The 15,674-nt window shown below is 41.1% G+C and overlaps 1 protein-coding gene across 6 annotated transcripts in view; it reads right to left on the bottom strand.

Annotated features, from left to right (window-relative positions):
- Positions 1-15,674, bottom strand: part of LOC137430201 (transcription factor AP-2-alpha-like) — a 101,878-nt gene that overhangs the window by 69,824 nt on the left and 16,380 nt on the right. For all 6 annotated transcript variants that reach the window (XM_068120875.2, XM_068120880.2, XM_068120881.2 and 3 more), the window contains 3 exons: positions 14,871-15,105; positions 14,545-14,663; positions 10,523-10,664 (listed from right to left, as the gene is read on the bottom strand). In XM_068120875.2, coding sequence (XP_067976976.1) covers positions 10,523-10,664; positions 14,545-14,663; positions 14,871-15,105 — 496 coding nt within the window. The remainder of the gene's footprint in view (positions 1-10,522; positions 10,665-14,544; positions 14,664-14,870; positions 15,106-15,674) is intronic.

Raw genomic sequence — 15,674 nt, 5'->3', positions numbered from 1 at the left:
CTGAGGTCTTGGAGGACGGTGGTTCAAATCTTGACCGAATCATACCAAAGCCTTTAATAATGACACGTGCTGCTTCATTGAGTGATGCTCATCATTAAAAGGATAGAGCATGGATAAACAACCATAAGTTGTTGTGCAAGAATCTTCAGGATTGAAGGAGGCTGACAAATCAGAAGAATAAGATTTGTGTCTTCTTCTTAACAGCCGACTGTCTTCTACCATCTCCTCTCCGGCCTAGCTCCCCCAGCTCTATCTGTGCTCTGTCCCCCAAATATTCCTACAGGTCGCACAAGATCTGCCAGTAAACCTCTTATGGTGAAATTGCCAAAATCAAGACTCTCTGCTCACCTTCACTCCTTCATTCCTTCATTCCTCTTTTCTCCTGCCTCAGGAACAAACTCCCTCACTCTCTTCAATCCCACTCCTCCCTCCAGGTCTTTAAAACAGCTGTTCACCAACATCTCTTATCTTCCCCCATCCAAAACTTGATCTTTTCTACCCCCACTAATTTCACCCCAGATCCACTTTTTTTTAAATACCGACTTCTTTCTTTCCTGGAAGTTCTAGCAGTGTCCATGTGTTTTATAACTCTCCCACCCTCTCCCGCCCCCCTCCCCCCACCTTCCCAAGCCCTCTCCCTCCCACAGATCTCCCGATGTCCCTGTTCTCTGCTGTTGTACTTGTGTGCTTCCCTCTCTCTCCCCCATCTTGTCTCCCACTCCCTTTATTGTATGTTTTGTGTGTCGGGGTTCTTTTTTTGTGATTGATGTTAGCTCTTACACAAGCCTCCATCTTGTATACAAAAAAAAAGCCTGAGTCGCTTCAAGAGAAGCAGATATTTGCCTTGTCAGTGATAATATGGCTCAAGAGCATTAAATTGAAAAATTGTCTCAGATTCAAACCAAATTCCATGGATCTGGGGTTCTTATGCAGAACAGCATTTTGTGTCAGTACTGGTAGCCAACATAGGGCTTGCCCTGGATATATTCTGGTTGAAGGCCTTCTGTACCCTGTGTGTGCAAGCCAATAATTTACCCTACCACCAACTTTTTTTACTTTTTTCTTTTTTTTCTTCACCAACTCTCCCCACCCCACCAACCTTCATCCTTCATCCTTCCCCCACCGACCCCTCCATGCCCACCTCCCAGGCTAGAGAGGTTAGAGTACATGTTAGGGTTAGTGTAATGCAGAATACACCTGGAGCATTATGTGGCCTTATCGGATACCTAAGTACAGTATGATCATGTCAGGGCAAAGGGTTTGGGTTTTTGACATCAGAATAGCAAACCGAGCGAATTGATAGAAATTTGTACAAACAGGTTTTAGGTTTAGAAGGGTGTGACTGTATCCCATTATGTATCGAGACTCGAAACAATTTGTGCCTTTTTACTTACATTCCTCCCAGACAAAGATTCCCTTCCATGCTAAAATATACCATATTCTTTATAAAACTGGACAAAAGTATCAGGACGACCACAACAGGTCTATAAACTAACCAGTTAATGTGGATTTCATTGTGGCAACCACCATATATGGAGCTCATATACAGTAGTTCAGACGTCAATCCCATTTTTTTTTAAAAAGAAGAAGAAAAAAAAGGTAGAACACGCACAAACATTAGGTTGGCAAACATTGCACAGGCGTTGATGTGCCTAATGACATCTCCCTGTGTTGAACTTCCTTCTCAAGGAACTCATATCAATAAATATCACTAAGACAACATTTTCACCCCAAATGGGTTTTAGTGTAAATACAGTGTACTTATGGTAATTTCACGCCCTAACTATGGTAAACGCATGTAGTTTTCACTGTGCCATCTCCCTGACACAAATCGCAATGTGCTTACTTGTTCTCCGTTTCCATTGGCCAACAGAGTAATGCACAACATGGAGGATCACAATCAGCACGTGACGAGGTAGTATCTTCATCGGACCAGTAAAGTATCGCGCATTTCTCAGGCCATGAGAACACTCCTCATTGCCTGTGCGTCACCATCAGGTGCAACAAACCTGTCATGCCATTTCACTGGGTGACGTTAGTCCCCCTCGATGGGCAGGTGTGCTGCCACATGGGGACACACCATTTATGCATATTCATGGGCGATAAACAATTGCGTTGCTATTTTCATACAGATGTGCTTGCCTATTCATTTGTGGTGTGGAACGGGAATTATTCATGTTTCAGGACAATATTTATTCGAGCATTTAACAAGAAAGTGTCTTGGGCCCAGTTTTGTTCGTCTTATACATGAATGATCTCTCCATTGCTCCAGAGAACCCTCTTTTCCTCATCGCTGATTATTCCACGTGTTGAGACGCGGATCCCGAAGATAAGCCAGAAAGAACCACTTCCTTAATACTGACCTAGAAAGGACCAGGCATTGGTCCAACACTTGGAACCTCCAAAGCCGACCACATACTCACAGCCTCCATCATGTCAAGTTCTTCATTAATAAATCAGAACTGCTCACAACCCACAAGGTCTTCATCTGCAGCTCAATAGAGCATAGCTCTCCCCTTTGGTCTGGTGCCCCCACTTCATACCTGTCTCTATTATAGGCTGTGTAATCCAAAGCTCTGAACAACATTGCCATCTCCCACAAAGAAGCAGAAGCACAGGGCCTGCTGTTTCTCATCACATGGGTTGGTGACCTCTCTGTTTTCTACTGATTCTCTTCCGGCCTTGCTCCCACTGCCATTTCACCCCCAATCCCCACCCAGCTCCGCCAGGTTGTATGCATTCTTCCAGTAACCCCCTCCATCTGAAACTCCCAAAATCCAGGCTTTCCGTTCATCTTCACTCCTTTGTTCCTTTCTCCTGCTTGAGGAACAACCTTCCTCAGTGCGTTCAATTGTATGCTTCCCTCCAGGGCTCTAAACACCACCACCACCACCACCACCACTCCAAGGTGGCCGTACACCACCACCACCCTACCCGTCATCTTTTCTATGCTCGTTACCTTCCACCACTTATACTTGTAGCTTACAATGTTTCCTTCCTTCTCCCTTCGTACATTCAGTTCCTTGCTTGTTGTGTCCAGCCGTCATCCCTCTTTGTCCCTCTGTCATATCACTCCTACACGAGGCAATACATTGTACACAAACAACCAATGCCAACATGTTTTATCTTGCATTCTTGAATGTATTTGCGTGGAGTCATGAGAGAAAAGTTTATCCCTATGGGTGAATTTGACCAAAGGTAGAATTTTAAATCCAAATTAAAGCCTGGAACGTAGAGATGAGATGTTCAAATACTTCGGGAAGATTGAGAAATTATTAATAATTTAAGATTTCGTGGAGAAAAAAAATACATCACATGCGCACTAAAACAGATACCAAAGAATGACTTTGCGAATGTTCTTTTTCCAACCAAAAAGTGTCTGGAGAGATCCAACAATGCTAAGCCAACCACAGCAAAGATTACCGAGTCCTTCTAGGGAGGGAACGTACCTTTGATCTCGGGCCTACTGAGTGTTGAAACATAAATAAGCAGGGCGTGGAATCGCCCCATCTACGGAATTACTCTGACTCACCTTACCGGCCAAGGTGGAATGTTGGTTGTCAATCTCAACAGACAGAGAAGGGTCGTCTACATATTATGTATTTGGCTATATTACAGCACCTGCATCTTCCCACCCTCCTCCCCCCCCCCCCATCCACCCCCCCCCCAACCCCCCACCTTCCCCCATATGTATTTTTCACTTCCCTCTTCCATGTTATTAATTCCCAACAACCTTTCCATTTCCCCTCCTTTCTCCCCCAACTTCCACATTGTCTCTCTTTTCCCCGACCCTCCCATTACCTTCCTTTTCTCACATCTGCTTTGTACCTCCACCACTGAAGATGGACGGAGGTTATGTTTTCACCCCTGTCTGTCTCTCTCAAAATGTTGTGGACAGATTCGGATGAAACTTAGTGGACAGGTTGGGTGTTTGACGAGGACAAATCGATTAGATTTTGATGAAGATCTGAATCCGGATCTGGATATGAGAAATTTTTTTAATTTTTCAAGTGATTCTTCACCATTGAGAGATGTGGCCAAAAACGATATATAGCAGGATATCTCAAAAAGTTGTGGACAAATCATGACAAAACTAGGTGAATGAGTTGGTTAGGTGACAAGAACAAGCCGATTCGATTTTGGTTCAGGTCTGGATCCAGATCCGGCCTATCAGTGGGATACAAAACGTAAACTGTTCAGCCTGGTGGAATTCCGTTCTCGTTACTAAATGTAATCCCCCGTTCACATCATGTCAAAAGCTGGCAAGATAGCCTAGAGGTTGGCACAGTTGCCCATGAACTGTCTCGCCTGGGTTTGAATCTCGAAACAGCTAGAAACTGCCATCCTGATGTTTCGTTGGCAGGGCAAGACATCAATGTGAGAGCTGTCCCTCGGATGGACATTAAGCCAGGTATTCCATCTGCCAGCATTAGTTGGTGGACGTTAACGATCCCACCGTATCCTTCGCATAGATTAAGCGAGTTGGCGCCTGAACCAGATCCCCTGAACCAGATCAGGTTACCAGGTACAAGATCAGATCCAGATCCGGATCAGATCCGGATCAGGTACCAGATCCCCTGAACAAGTTACAAATTCCTGCCACCTTCAGTCGAACGTCAAACCTGGACAAAATCACGAAGGTCCTGGGCCAAAAACATTGCTCAGATGACCTTACAAGGAGGAAGTAAATGGGGGCATTAAAGAAGTAGTAGTAGTAGTAGTAGTAGTCATTCAAGAAATAAATAAACCTATGAAACATTTTATGCCTCTACCGACAAAGTCGCCGGACGCATTATGTTTTCGGGTTGTCCATCCGTCCGTCCGTATGGGCTAATCCTCGTTTTTCTATATTATTTTATCAAAAATTCACCTAGACGAAACTTTCAGGGTAGGAGTGACCCCCATGCAGAATGTTTTATGATAATTGTGACGCCATAGGCCACGTGGTATGGCCGCCATCTTGGATTAAAAACAAATAAATAAAATAATATTTCTCAGAAACTGCTGAATGGAAAAATTTTAAACTTGGCACATTGTAAAGTACTCCAATAGGGAACAAAAGCATGATAATGATGACATCATAGGTGAAGTGGTGTACTAGCCAAAAATGTTTTAATCGAATTCCTTAGCCTAAAAATCTGAAATTGCATGCACATAATCTATGACCCATTTGTATTGAAATATTAAATTTATGACATCATAGGTCACATGTTTTGGCAGCCATATTGGATTGAAGGAAAATATTAAATAATTATATCTCTGAAACCGCTCACCCTATCGATGCAAAATTTTACAAATATCATCTAACAGCACTGTTGAATATAGTTTGAAAATGATGATGTCATAGGTCACGTGGTTTGGCAGCCATCTTGGATAGAAAAACGAGTCTTATCTGATCAACACGAAACTTCACAAACGTGATCCTCTACCCATACATATGCAGAGTGATGGCATCTACCCGTTGTGGGACTATGTGGAGACATATTGGAGACACAGTCGCATTGTTCTAGTTTCTCAAGCAATTAACCAATTTAATCTACCAGATCCCACTGTTATACCCGAAAAATCACCATGTTTATATTTCAATTATATTTGTGGTAAGAAACCTCATACATACATGAGCATTGATAGGTTTGTCTTGTAATTAACAGTTGAACTCATACCTCGTTGGTAGAACCAGATATTATAAAGGGAGCAGCCACAGAGCTGAAAGTCCCGGACGACGATATATAGGAGACGAGGATATGAGAGCATATCAATGTACCATAACACGAATGCAACGGTAGGAGTGTGTTATGGTTACCTGCAACAGTACGAACCGGAGAGTCCTCGGCGATTGCGTCAGGAGTGCGTAGTGAGCATTTCCACCCAGCCTTGGGGCAACGACGGGTTAACTCAGCAGCAGCGACTTAATTATGAGAATAACAGCGAATGTTATAGCATCAGCCTCGAGGAAGCGACCGCAATCTCTTTGCACCAAAAGGGTAACAATCGTGTTGATTGAGAATTCTGTGCGAATTGCATTTCGTAACTTTAATGCGTAAAATGCGCATCTATATCCCATTAAAATTGCACCTGCTGTACCCTCTTCGAACTGCTGGGGACATACGTCCCATCGCACTTGCTCGATTCTTTTTCTCCCCTACAATGAGATAAAACATTGTAAAACTAGAGCGGCACTCAGTAGAGAGCAAACCTCCGCCTGGTTGGCCATATCACTCAATGGTGAAGAATCACTTAAGAAATTAAATAATTCTCATATCCGAATCCATATTCAGATCTTCACCAAAATCGAATCGATTCTTACTTGTCACACACACAACCTGTCCAACAAGTTTCGTCCAAATCCGTCCATAACTTTTTGAGATATACCGCAATGTATAGTTTTTGTCCCTATCCCCCAATGGTGAAGAATCACTTAAAAAATTGAACAATTCTCATATCCGAATCCATATTCAGATCTTCACCAAAATCGAATCGAATCGTCCTTGTCAGACACCCAACCGGTCCACCACGTTTCGTCCAAATCCATCCATAACTTTTTGAGATATCCTGCTATTGATCGTTTTTGGCCCTATCTCCCAATGGTGAAGAGTTAATTTAAAACTTCTAGTAGCCGGATCCGAATCCGGATCTTCACCAAAATCTAATGATTTCGTCCTTGTGACATACACTACATCTCTGCCAAATTTCGTCCGAATCCGTCCATAACTTTTTGAGATATCCTGCTATTTATCGTTTTTGGCCCGATCTCCCAAAGGTGAAGAGTTCATTTAAAACTTCTAGTAGCCGGATCCGAATCCGGATCTTCACCAAAATCTAATCATTTCGTCCTCGTCACATTCGCTACATCTCTGCCAAATTTCCTCCGAATCCATCCACAACTTTTTGAGATATTTTGTTCACAGCCAAACAGACAGACAAACAGACAAACAGAGAGGGGTGAAAACATAACCTCCATCCACCTTTGGTGCGGAGGTAACAAGGGAGGGATGAGAAGGTGGACTAACATTTCTGATTAATTATTCGCTCAAATTGACAAAAGGAAAACTCAAAATGTTTCGTTGTTTGGGACAAACAGTGGTCGTTATCGCAGACGTTTGCAAATCCCTGACAAGTCGATGACGTGTTTCACATCCTCCCGAGCTCCTCCTTCCTCAACCCGAATCTCTCCCCAAAAAAGGAACAACAGGTAGCCAAGATGGAGTATCCCCGTCCGGATGGCTTCACAATGCGCCCTCGATTTGCCTAAAGCCAAACGTGCTGGGTTTTCTCAAGCACCGCAGCTCGATGCTCCTTTATTTTATTAACTGCTTACACCAAACACGTGTTAGTGTGTTACTACATTTCATTAAATCCCTCGATATACTTGTGCCGTGTCAACGCGACAGCTCTCGGTGTAAGCTCAATATCCTATCGGAAGGAACTCATTTGCGTTCATTTGCTCGGTGGTTATGTCGGGGAAACGCGGGTGAATCGCGCTCCTCTTTCAGAGCCCAAGTCGACGATAAACAGCGATTCGATTCGCACTTTGTTACCTCCGCACCAAAGGTGGATGGAGGTTATGTTTTCACCCTTGTCTGTTTGTCTGTCTGTCCGTTTGTCTGTGAACAAAATATCTCAAAACGTTGTGGACGGATTCGGAGGAAATTTGGCAGAGATTTAGCGTATGTGACATGGACGAAATGCTTAGATTTTGGTGAAGATCGGATTCGGATTCGGCTACTAGAATTTTTAAATTAATTCTTCACCATTGGGAGATAGGGCCAAAAACGATACATAGCAGGATATCTCAAAAAGTTGTGGACGGATTAGGACGAAATTTGGCAGAGGTATTTTATGTGACAAGGACGAAATGATTAGATTTTGGTGAAGATCCGGATTCGGATACTAGAATTTAAAAGTGATTCTTCACCATTGGGAGATAGGGCCAAAAACGATACATAGCAGGATATCTCAAAAAGTTGTGGACGGATTAGGACGAAATTTGGCAGAGGTATTTTATGTGACAAGGACGAAATGATTAGATTTTGGTGAAGATCCGGATTCGGATACAAGAATTTAAAAGTGATTCTTCACCATTGGGAGATAGGGCCAAAAACGTTACATAGCAGGATATCTCAAAAAGTTGTGGACGGATTAGGACGAAATTTAGCAGAGGTATTTTATGTGACAAGGACGAAATGATTAGATTTTGGTGAAGATCCGGATTCGGATCCGGATACTAGAATTTAAAAGTGATTCTTCACCATTGGGAGATAGGGCCAAAAACAATACATAGCAGGATATCTCAAAAAATTGTGGACGGATTGGGACGAAACTTGTGGACCGGTTGGGTGTGTGACGAGGAAGAATTGCTTCAATTTTGGTGAAGATCTGAATATGGATTCGGATAGGAGAATTATTTAATTTTTTTAAGTAATTCTTCACCATTGGGAGATCGGGTGAAAAGCGATATATAACATGATATTTCAAAAAGTTGTGGACGAGTTATGACTAAACTTGGTGGATGAGTTGGTTAGATGACAAGAACAAGGCAATTAGATTTTGGTTCAGGTCCGAATCCAGATCCGGCCTATCAGTGGGATACAAAACAAACTGTTCAGCCTGGTGGAGGTGTGCGCTCTACCGAGTGCCATTCTGGTTATTACGGTTGCTTTCCTGCACGCTATGGCCATTGAGGCTGACGTCATCACATGGCTGTGCACGTCACCATCTCAAATGACATTTGTAAATTCTAACTTTTAAGTTGATGAAAGGAATTAACCAAAAAAAACGGATTTGTCCCTTCTTTTAACCGCATCCCAAAGTATGTGTGTGTTTGAGTGTGTTTCTAAAGACGACGTTGTGCTGTTTAAACACCTTATGCTGCGCGTTTACTAAACCGACGATAATCCGAAGGGGTGTGAAAAGTTACCGGACGAGTTTTTACCTTAGCAAACCGCAAGGTACACACGAGGCACGTAAGACGTCACGTGAGCAAGCCAAAATACCACAGTACCGTGGTGCGTCTCCAGCCGGGGTACTCACCCCCAAACGCTCATTTTCGAACGTACTCGCACATACCGGCCCGAGCTGCACCTGCTATACACAGAGCACGTGACGAGAGCAGCCCCGCAATACGTCACAATGAACACGCGGATCGTTCGCAAATAACAAACTGTGAATGATGGTGTTTAACGTGTACAATTCATCACCAGCGAGCTTCGCCATCCACGCTCTATTTGTCACGATTTTATTACTCGTATAATCATGGAAATGAGTGCCACAAGCATTTAAACCACAGCCGGGAATTATAATCGCTTTATGTGTCAACAACCCCCACCTGCCGCCCTTCGTGTGGGCATAATAAGGTGCGAGAGGAGCAAACGTTTTATCACACGTCACACGACTGGGGCGTGAAGATCTCTTTAGCATTTCATTCATCGAAGGCTGTGCATACATCACATGCAGGACAAAGATACGAGTAGGCCCCAGTGTACATTTACAAGAAATACAGGCAGATCAGTGGACGATGGACAAGCACATATTGGATATGTGGGATTTCAACCTGGATTCCCCCACTCATGATGATCCGGAGAATCAGATGTGAACACAAACAGGCAACTCCAAAGCCTTAATTAATAAATTAATTAATTAATGAATTAAGGGGAGGTACGGGTAGGCGCATTGCTTTTCCAGAACATGATGCCATGTGCCGAGTGTACCAGCACACCTGGAAGGATAGCTTACAGGTACACACACTCACCTCTGAGCTGTTTAGCCTTAGTCGGAATCCTGACCCAGCTATAAATTGTCACCCTGGTGTTCCACATGCGAGATGAGGGGTCAATGTGTGCTCCATCCAACGGGCGAATGTTAAGCTGGGTGTCCCCTCTGCTAGCACTGGTCGTTCATAGATATTCTAGATCCCGCAGTGTGTTTTGTGAATAGTAGGTGAGTTATCACTAGCATCCTGAACATATTAGAAACTCCTGTCCTAATCACCTTTAGCAGGATATTAGGACCGGTCAGCCGGTTTATGAAAGACTTGTGTCAAAAACATTCCCCAGCCGACCACACAATAACGTAGGAATAATCTGAGTTGTCAATGAAGTAGTAGCAGTGGACAGCACGTGATGGCCTACTTATTATAAAAGGTACCGCAGAACGCTTAACATCCACAAGTGGGTGTTGTCAGATTAGACAACGGGCTTAGCATTCCTTCAGAAGAGAGGTCAAAGTTTGTGCTGGAATACCGAGCTTGAAAAACCCCAGGATGACAGTTATCATCATATTTCTGGGGAATCCAATGAATCGTACTGCCCAGTGCATACGCAATCCTATAATATGGCCTCATCAATGATGCTTTACGGCATCCTCTATTGCTATCCTGTATATGATCACGGTACATGAGCGGTTCAACACACAAATCAAAACTCCATAGTTCCTACATACACGACAACCGAGTGCGCATATGTGTGTAGCAGTGTACGGACATCGTGCTTCCACCCCAGCCAAAAGCTGCACGGAAGAGGCTTACTTTGCAGCCAGGAGGCGCGTCTTGCGTCCGTGCAGGTCCCCCGGGTCTGAGTGCTGTCTGTTCAAGAACTCAGCAGCGGTCTTGGCAGGGAACTCCGTTTCACAAATGTAGCCAAAGTCCCGGGCTAAGTGGACCGCCTCTCCTGCGGCACACAAGGGCCTTCCTTGAGAATGCAGGGACTGTTTGCGTGCGGATGGATACAATGAATGCGAGTGTTGAGTCAATGCGAGATTTATGTTTGAAAAGAAGAAAAAAAAACGCTCCACTATTACAACAACAAATAAATGCGAAATAAAAGCCTAAAACATTATTGCCTAAAACACAAACATCAAAGACCAGCAGGTTTTTGTAACGTTTGCATCAAGACTTTGCGAGGGCTTTCAAAAAGTTATTTCAAGGACACAATAGTCCAGGAAATGCTGACAATTTTTATTTATTTATATATAATCAACAAGGAATATTTCAGCACTAATTTTATATTCTCCCTCACTGAGTAATAAAAAAAATTAAACATTTAATTGGAGTTTTTTTTTACTCTTGCGAGCATCTTGTTCTGTAAACCTTTTGAACACCCACCTTCCCTCCCTCATGACCCCCACCGCGCCACTCCTACATATTTCAATATTTCTATTTTGCATGCAGTTTACCAGCATTTTTGCAAAACATAGCTGATCATGCATGATTTAGTAATAATACAGTTTTGCATTATAAACATACCTCCTCATTTAATGTCAAATATATTAGAAAAAGGAAAATGAAAAACTTGTTTGGTTCTCCTGCTATCAAGAACACTGGTGTAAATTAAAGTGATTAATCAATTACTATCAGTGCATGACGCATGATTCCATTTCACGTTTTTATATTGTGTTCATAAATCTGACCTTACACCGCCTATTTTTTAATCTTCTCCTCCACTCCTGAAAATGGAGATCAAAAAATGCTCTCCTTATGTTTTCACTTCAATGGTGCAATCACTTCCACACTCAATCGTTTGTTTCTTGACGAGAAGGATGATGCGACCCGATGGGTTTTCTATCCTCTGTTACATCTTCTTGGACAGCTTTGAGGTTGTAAATAAATGCTTGATCATCATCACTGTTTAACCCTGCCAAGTGTAGGATTTCATATGGGGGGAGGGGGTCATTCACCCCTTATTTTTATATATATATATATATATATATATATATATACACATATATATATATACATATATATATACATATATATATATATATATATATATATATATATATATATATATATATATATATACACAACATGGATTTTAATGCATTCTACAACATTCACAACACAACACATTCTACAAAGATATATATATATATATATATATATATATATATATATATATATATATATATATATATATATATATATATATATATATATATATATATATATATATATATATATATATATATATATATATATATATCCTATACTTTATTTAGAAAGATTTTTATTTATCCCTTTATTAACATATAGATTTATTTTTCTTCTTTATTTACAAGTATATTTATTATATTTATATGTAGATACATTTATTTCTACTGTTATTGATAAGTACATTTGTTTCTCTCTTTATATGTAAAGATATCTATTTATATCTATATTCTATACATATATTTATACCTGTTTATATATATACTTTTTTTTTCTTAGCCTGATATTGGCTTAGCGGTTAGGGTGCTGGCTTGGGATCCTAGGATCCTGAGTTTGAATCCCGGTCGATCGTTGAATTAACACCGGGGGGGTTGACTCAGCCTGTCATCCTTCCGAGGTCAGCAAATTGATTACCAGCTTGCTGGGATGAATGTGCTGGTGTGCGCCCCGGTTTAAAATAGGTACACTATATCTCTGCGTGTCGTAAGAGGCGACTAAAGGGTTGGCGTCAGGAAGGGCATCCGGCCATAAAAACATTGCCTCAAAAAGGAAACCATGATGATTGTCATGGGGCCCGCAAGGCTAACCCCTGCTCTAGCAGGGAAAATGGCCTTAAAAGGGGAATTTTTTTGTTTGCTTATATTTTTAAATACATTTATTTCTCACTCTATGTATAAACACATTTATTTTACCTTTTATTTATATACATACTTATTTGTCTTTTATTTATAAATGTATAATTCTCCCTTTATTCATAAATACATACTTTTCATTCTTTATTTATAATTGATTTTATTTCTCCCTTTTTTATAAATACACATTTCTCTTTATGTACAAATACATTTATTCTCCTTTTATTTATAAATACATTCCTTTATCTCTTTATATATAGATATATGTTTCTTTTTAAACATGCATTTATATCTATTTATTTACAAATACATTTATTTCTCTTTTTATTATAAAACATTTACTTCTCCCTTTATTTATGAATACCCTTTTTTCATTCTCTATTTATAAAAACAATTATTTATCTCTTTATTTATAAATAAATATATCTGTTTCTCCCTATTTATTTATTAATACATTATTTGTCCATTTATTTACCTGCACATTATTACTCCTTTTATTTAAAAACACATCATTTCTCCTTTTATTATTAAATACACTTATTTCTCTTTATTTATAAACGCATTTATTTTCATTTTATTTACTTCTCCCTTTATTTATGAATACATTTATTTCATTCTCTCTTTTTAAAAACAATTATTTATCTCTTTATTTATAAATAAATTTATCTGTTTCTCCCTATTTATTTATTAATACATTATTTGACCATTTATTTACCTGCACATTATTACTCCCTTTATTTAAAAACACATCATTCTCCTTTTATTATTAACTACATTTATTTCTCCTTATTTATAAACAGATTTATTTTCATTTTATTTACTTCTCCCTTTATTTATGAATACATTTATTTCATTCTCTATTTATAAAAACAATTATTTATCTCTTTATTTATAAATAAATTTATCCGTTTCTCCCTATTTATTTATTCATACATTATTTGTCCATTTATTTACATACACATTATTACTCCCTTTATTTAAAAACACATAATTTCTCCTTTTATTATTAACTACATTTATTTCTCCTTATTTATAAACACATTTATTTTCACTTTATTTACTTCTCCCTTTATTTATGAATACATTTATTTCTGCCCTTATTTAGAAATGTTTATTTCTCTGTTGATAAATAAATTTTTCTCCCTTTATTGAAAAATATGTTCAGTGGTTTAGTTATGGCGGGGCAGTTTGCCACTGCCTTGTCGTAGTCAGTCCTTTTCAGGGAGCCAGCAATATCTCACCTACTCTTCATGAAAGACACCAAGGGATCTTCAATGTCCACCAACACAGGATATTTTACCTTCATCAATGTTGGATCTCTAACACGCTGGTAGACAGGTTAATGTCCATCTGATTGATGGACGACGCACACATTGCTGCCTCGCTGGGCATGTGAAACACTATGATGACAGTTTATAGCTTACAAACTATTGGTAGTATCTTGGTCCGAGAACATTTTAACGTCCTTTGTAAATATTCTACAAAGTAGTTGCTTTGCAGTTTAATTTCAAGAATATATGACAGGAACAGAGTCAGCACAGAGTAAAAACATTTACTAGAAAACAAATATTTATGATTCAAACACCTGAATAAACACACTAAAGCCTGGTGTGGCTTAGCGGTTAGGGTGCCAGCTTGGGATCCTAGGATCCTGAGTTTGAATCCCGGTCGATCGCTGAATTAACACCAGGGGGGTTGACTCAGCCTGTCATCCTTCCAAGGTCGGCAAATTGAGTACCAGTTCACTGGTAATTCCGTGTGTGTCGCAAGAGGCGACTAACAGGGTTGGCGGCAGGAAGGGCATCCGGCCATAAAACATTGCTTCAAAAAAGGGGACAACGGTGCCCGAAAAAGGCCAACCCCTGCTCTGCGGGGAAAAATAGCCTCTAAAGGTGGTCTCTCTCAAACACCCATTTAAGAATAGCTCTTGTGTACGCGTGACATAAAATGGCCCGTTTGTACCCATGACTACAAGATGACCATGCTTACCTTCCACAAGGGATGTTAAGAGGGTCACGTTCGCTGCCTTCCGTCGACCCGCCGGCAAGTTCAACCCGATTTTGTCGAGTTTTTCCCGCAGAGAACGTCCACCGTTCTTCGACTTTGCTCTGCAAGACAGACAAACAACATTGAGAGAAGTTTACCTGGGCCATCATGTGTATAGATATGTATGAGAAAAAGCAAAAGGACCGTGTTGTGGTTGCTGAAGCACCACAATTATAAAAGAAAAGCGGAAACATCACCACAGTGTGTATATATTTATCCAATGTCCTCGAATGCGTACATGGGAAGACCCACCAAGGGGCTACGCATACCTCCGAAGCACACCGCCCAGCAGGGACGCATTGAGGCACTCGGGTGGGGAGAGACGCCGCTGAACCTCTGCCACTGTAACCTTGTACTTAGAGGTAGAGCTAAGCAGCGAGAGTCGTCCAGGAACTGAGCAAAACACCTCGCTGGGGTTTGCTAGGCCACCTCCGTGCAGAAGTTCCTTGGAGCCTGTCATGGCCGGAGATCCAATGCCGTTGGACTTCATGCTGGGCATAGAGACTGTGAGTGGGACACAACAGGATGTTCAACAGTCAGTAAAGGGTGTGGTAATGGTGTCAAAACAAAAATATGACTGCAAAATTATGGCTTCCTGGAAAATGAGTGCATTTATTGACAAGGTGATTTGTTGTCAGGGATGCAGATGTGGTACAGGTATAATGGGCCGATTGGCCTCTTTTTGTGTCGATATTTCTTTGTATTTCCTTGTAGAATAACAAACTCATTCGGCTGTGAAAATCTCAATACATCCACAGTGTTTGAAGCGTAAGAGCTGTGGCGGCCAGGTGAGCAGAAAACATAAAAAATGTGGAAGTGTTACCCCTGCATGGTGTTACACCTGCGTGTGTTACCATTGCATGGTGTCACATCTGTATGATGTTATCCCTGAATGACGTTGCTAGCCCTGTGTGGTGTTTCTTCCCCTGCGCGGTGTTTCTTCCCCTGCGCGGTGTTTCTTCCCCTGCGTGGTGTTTCTTCCCCTGCGCGGTGTTTCTTCCCCTGCGCGGTGTTTCTTCCCCTGCGCGGTGTTTCTTCCCCTGCGCGGTGTTTCTTCCCCTGCGCGGTGTTTC

Source organism: Myxine glutinosa, chromosome 6, assembly GCF_964187855.1.
Source record: "Myxine glutinosa chromosome 6, kmMyxGlut1.1, whole genome shotgun sequence".
In the NCBI taxonomy this organism is placed as follows: Eukaryota; Metazoa; Chordata; class Myxini; order Myxiniformes; family Myxinidae; genus Myxine; species Myxine glutinosa.
The sequence above is the reverse complement of the archived record's forward strand: the minus strand, read 5'-3'. Positions and strand labels throughout refer to the sequence as shown.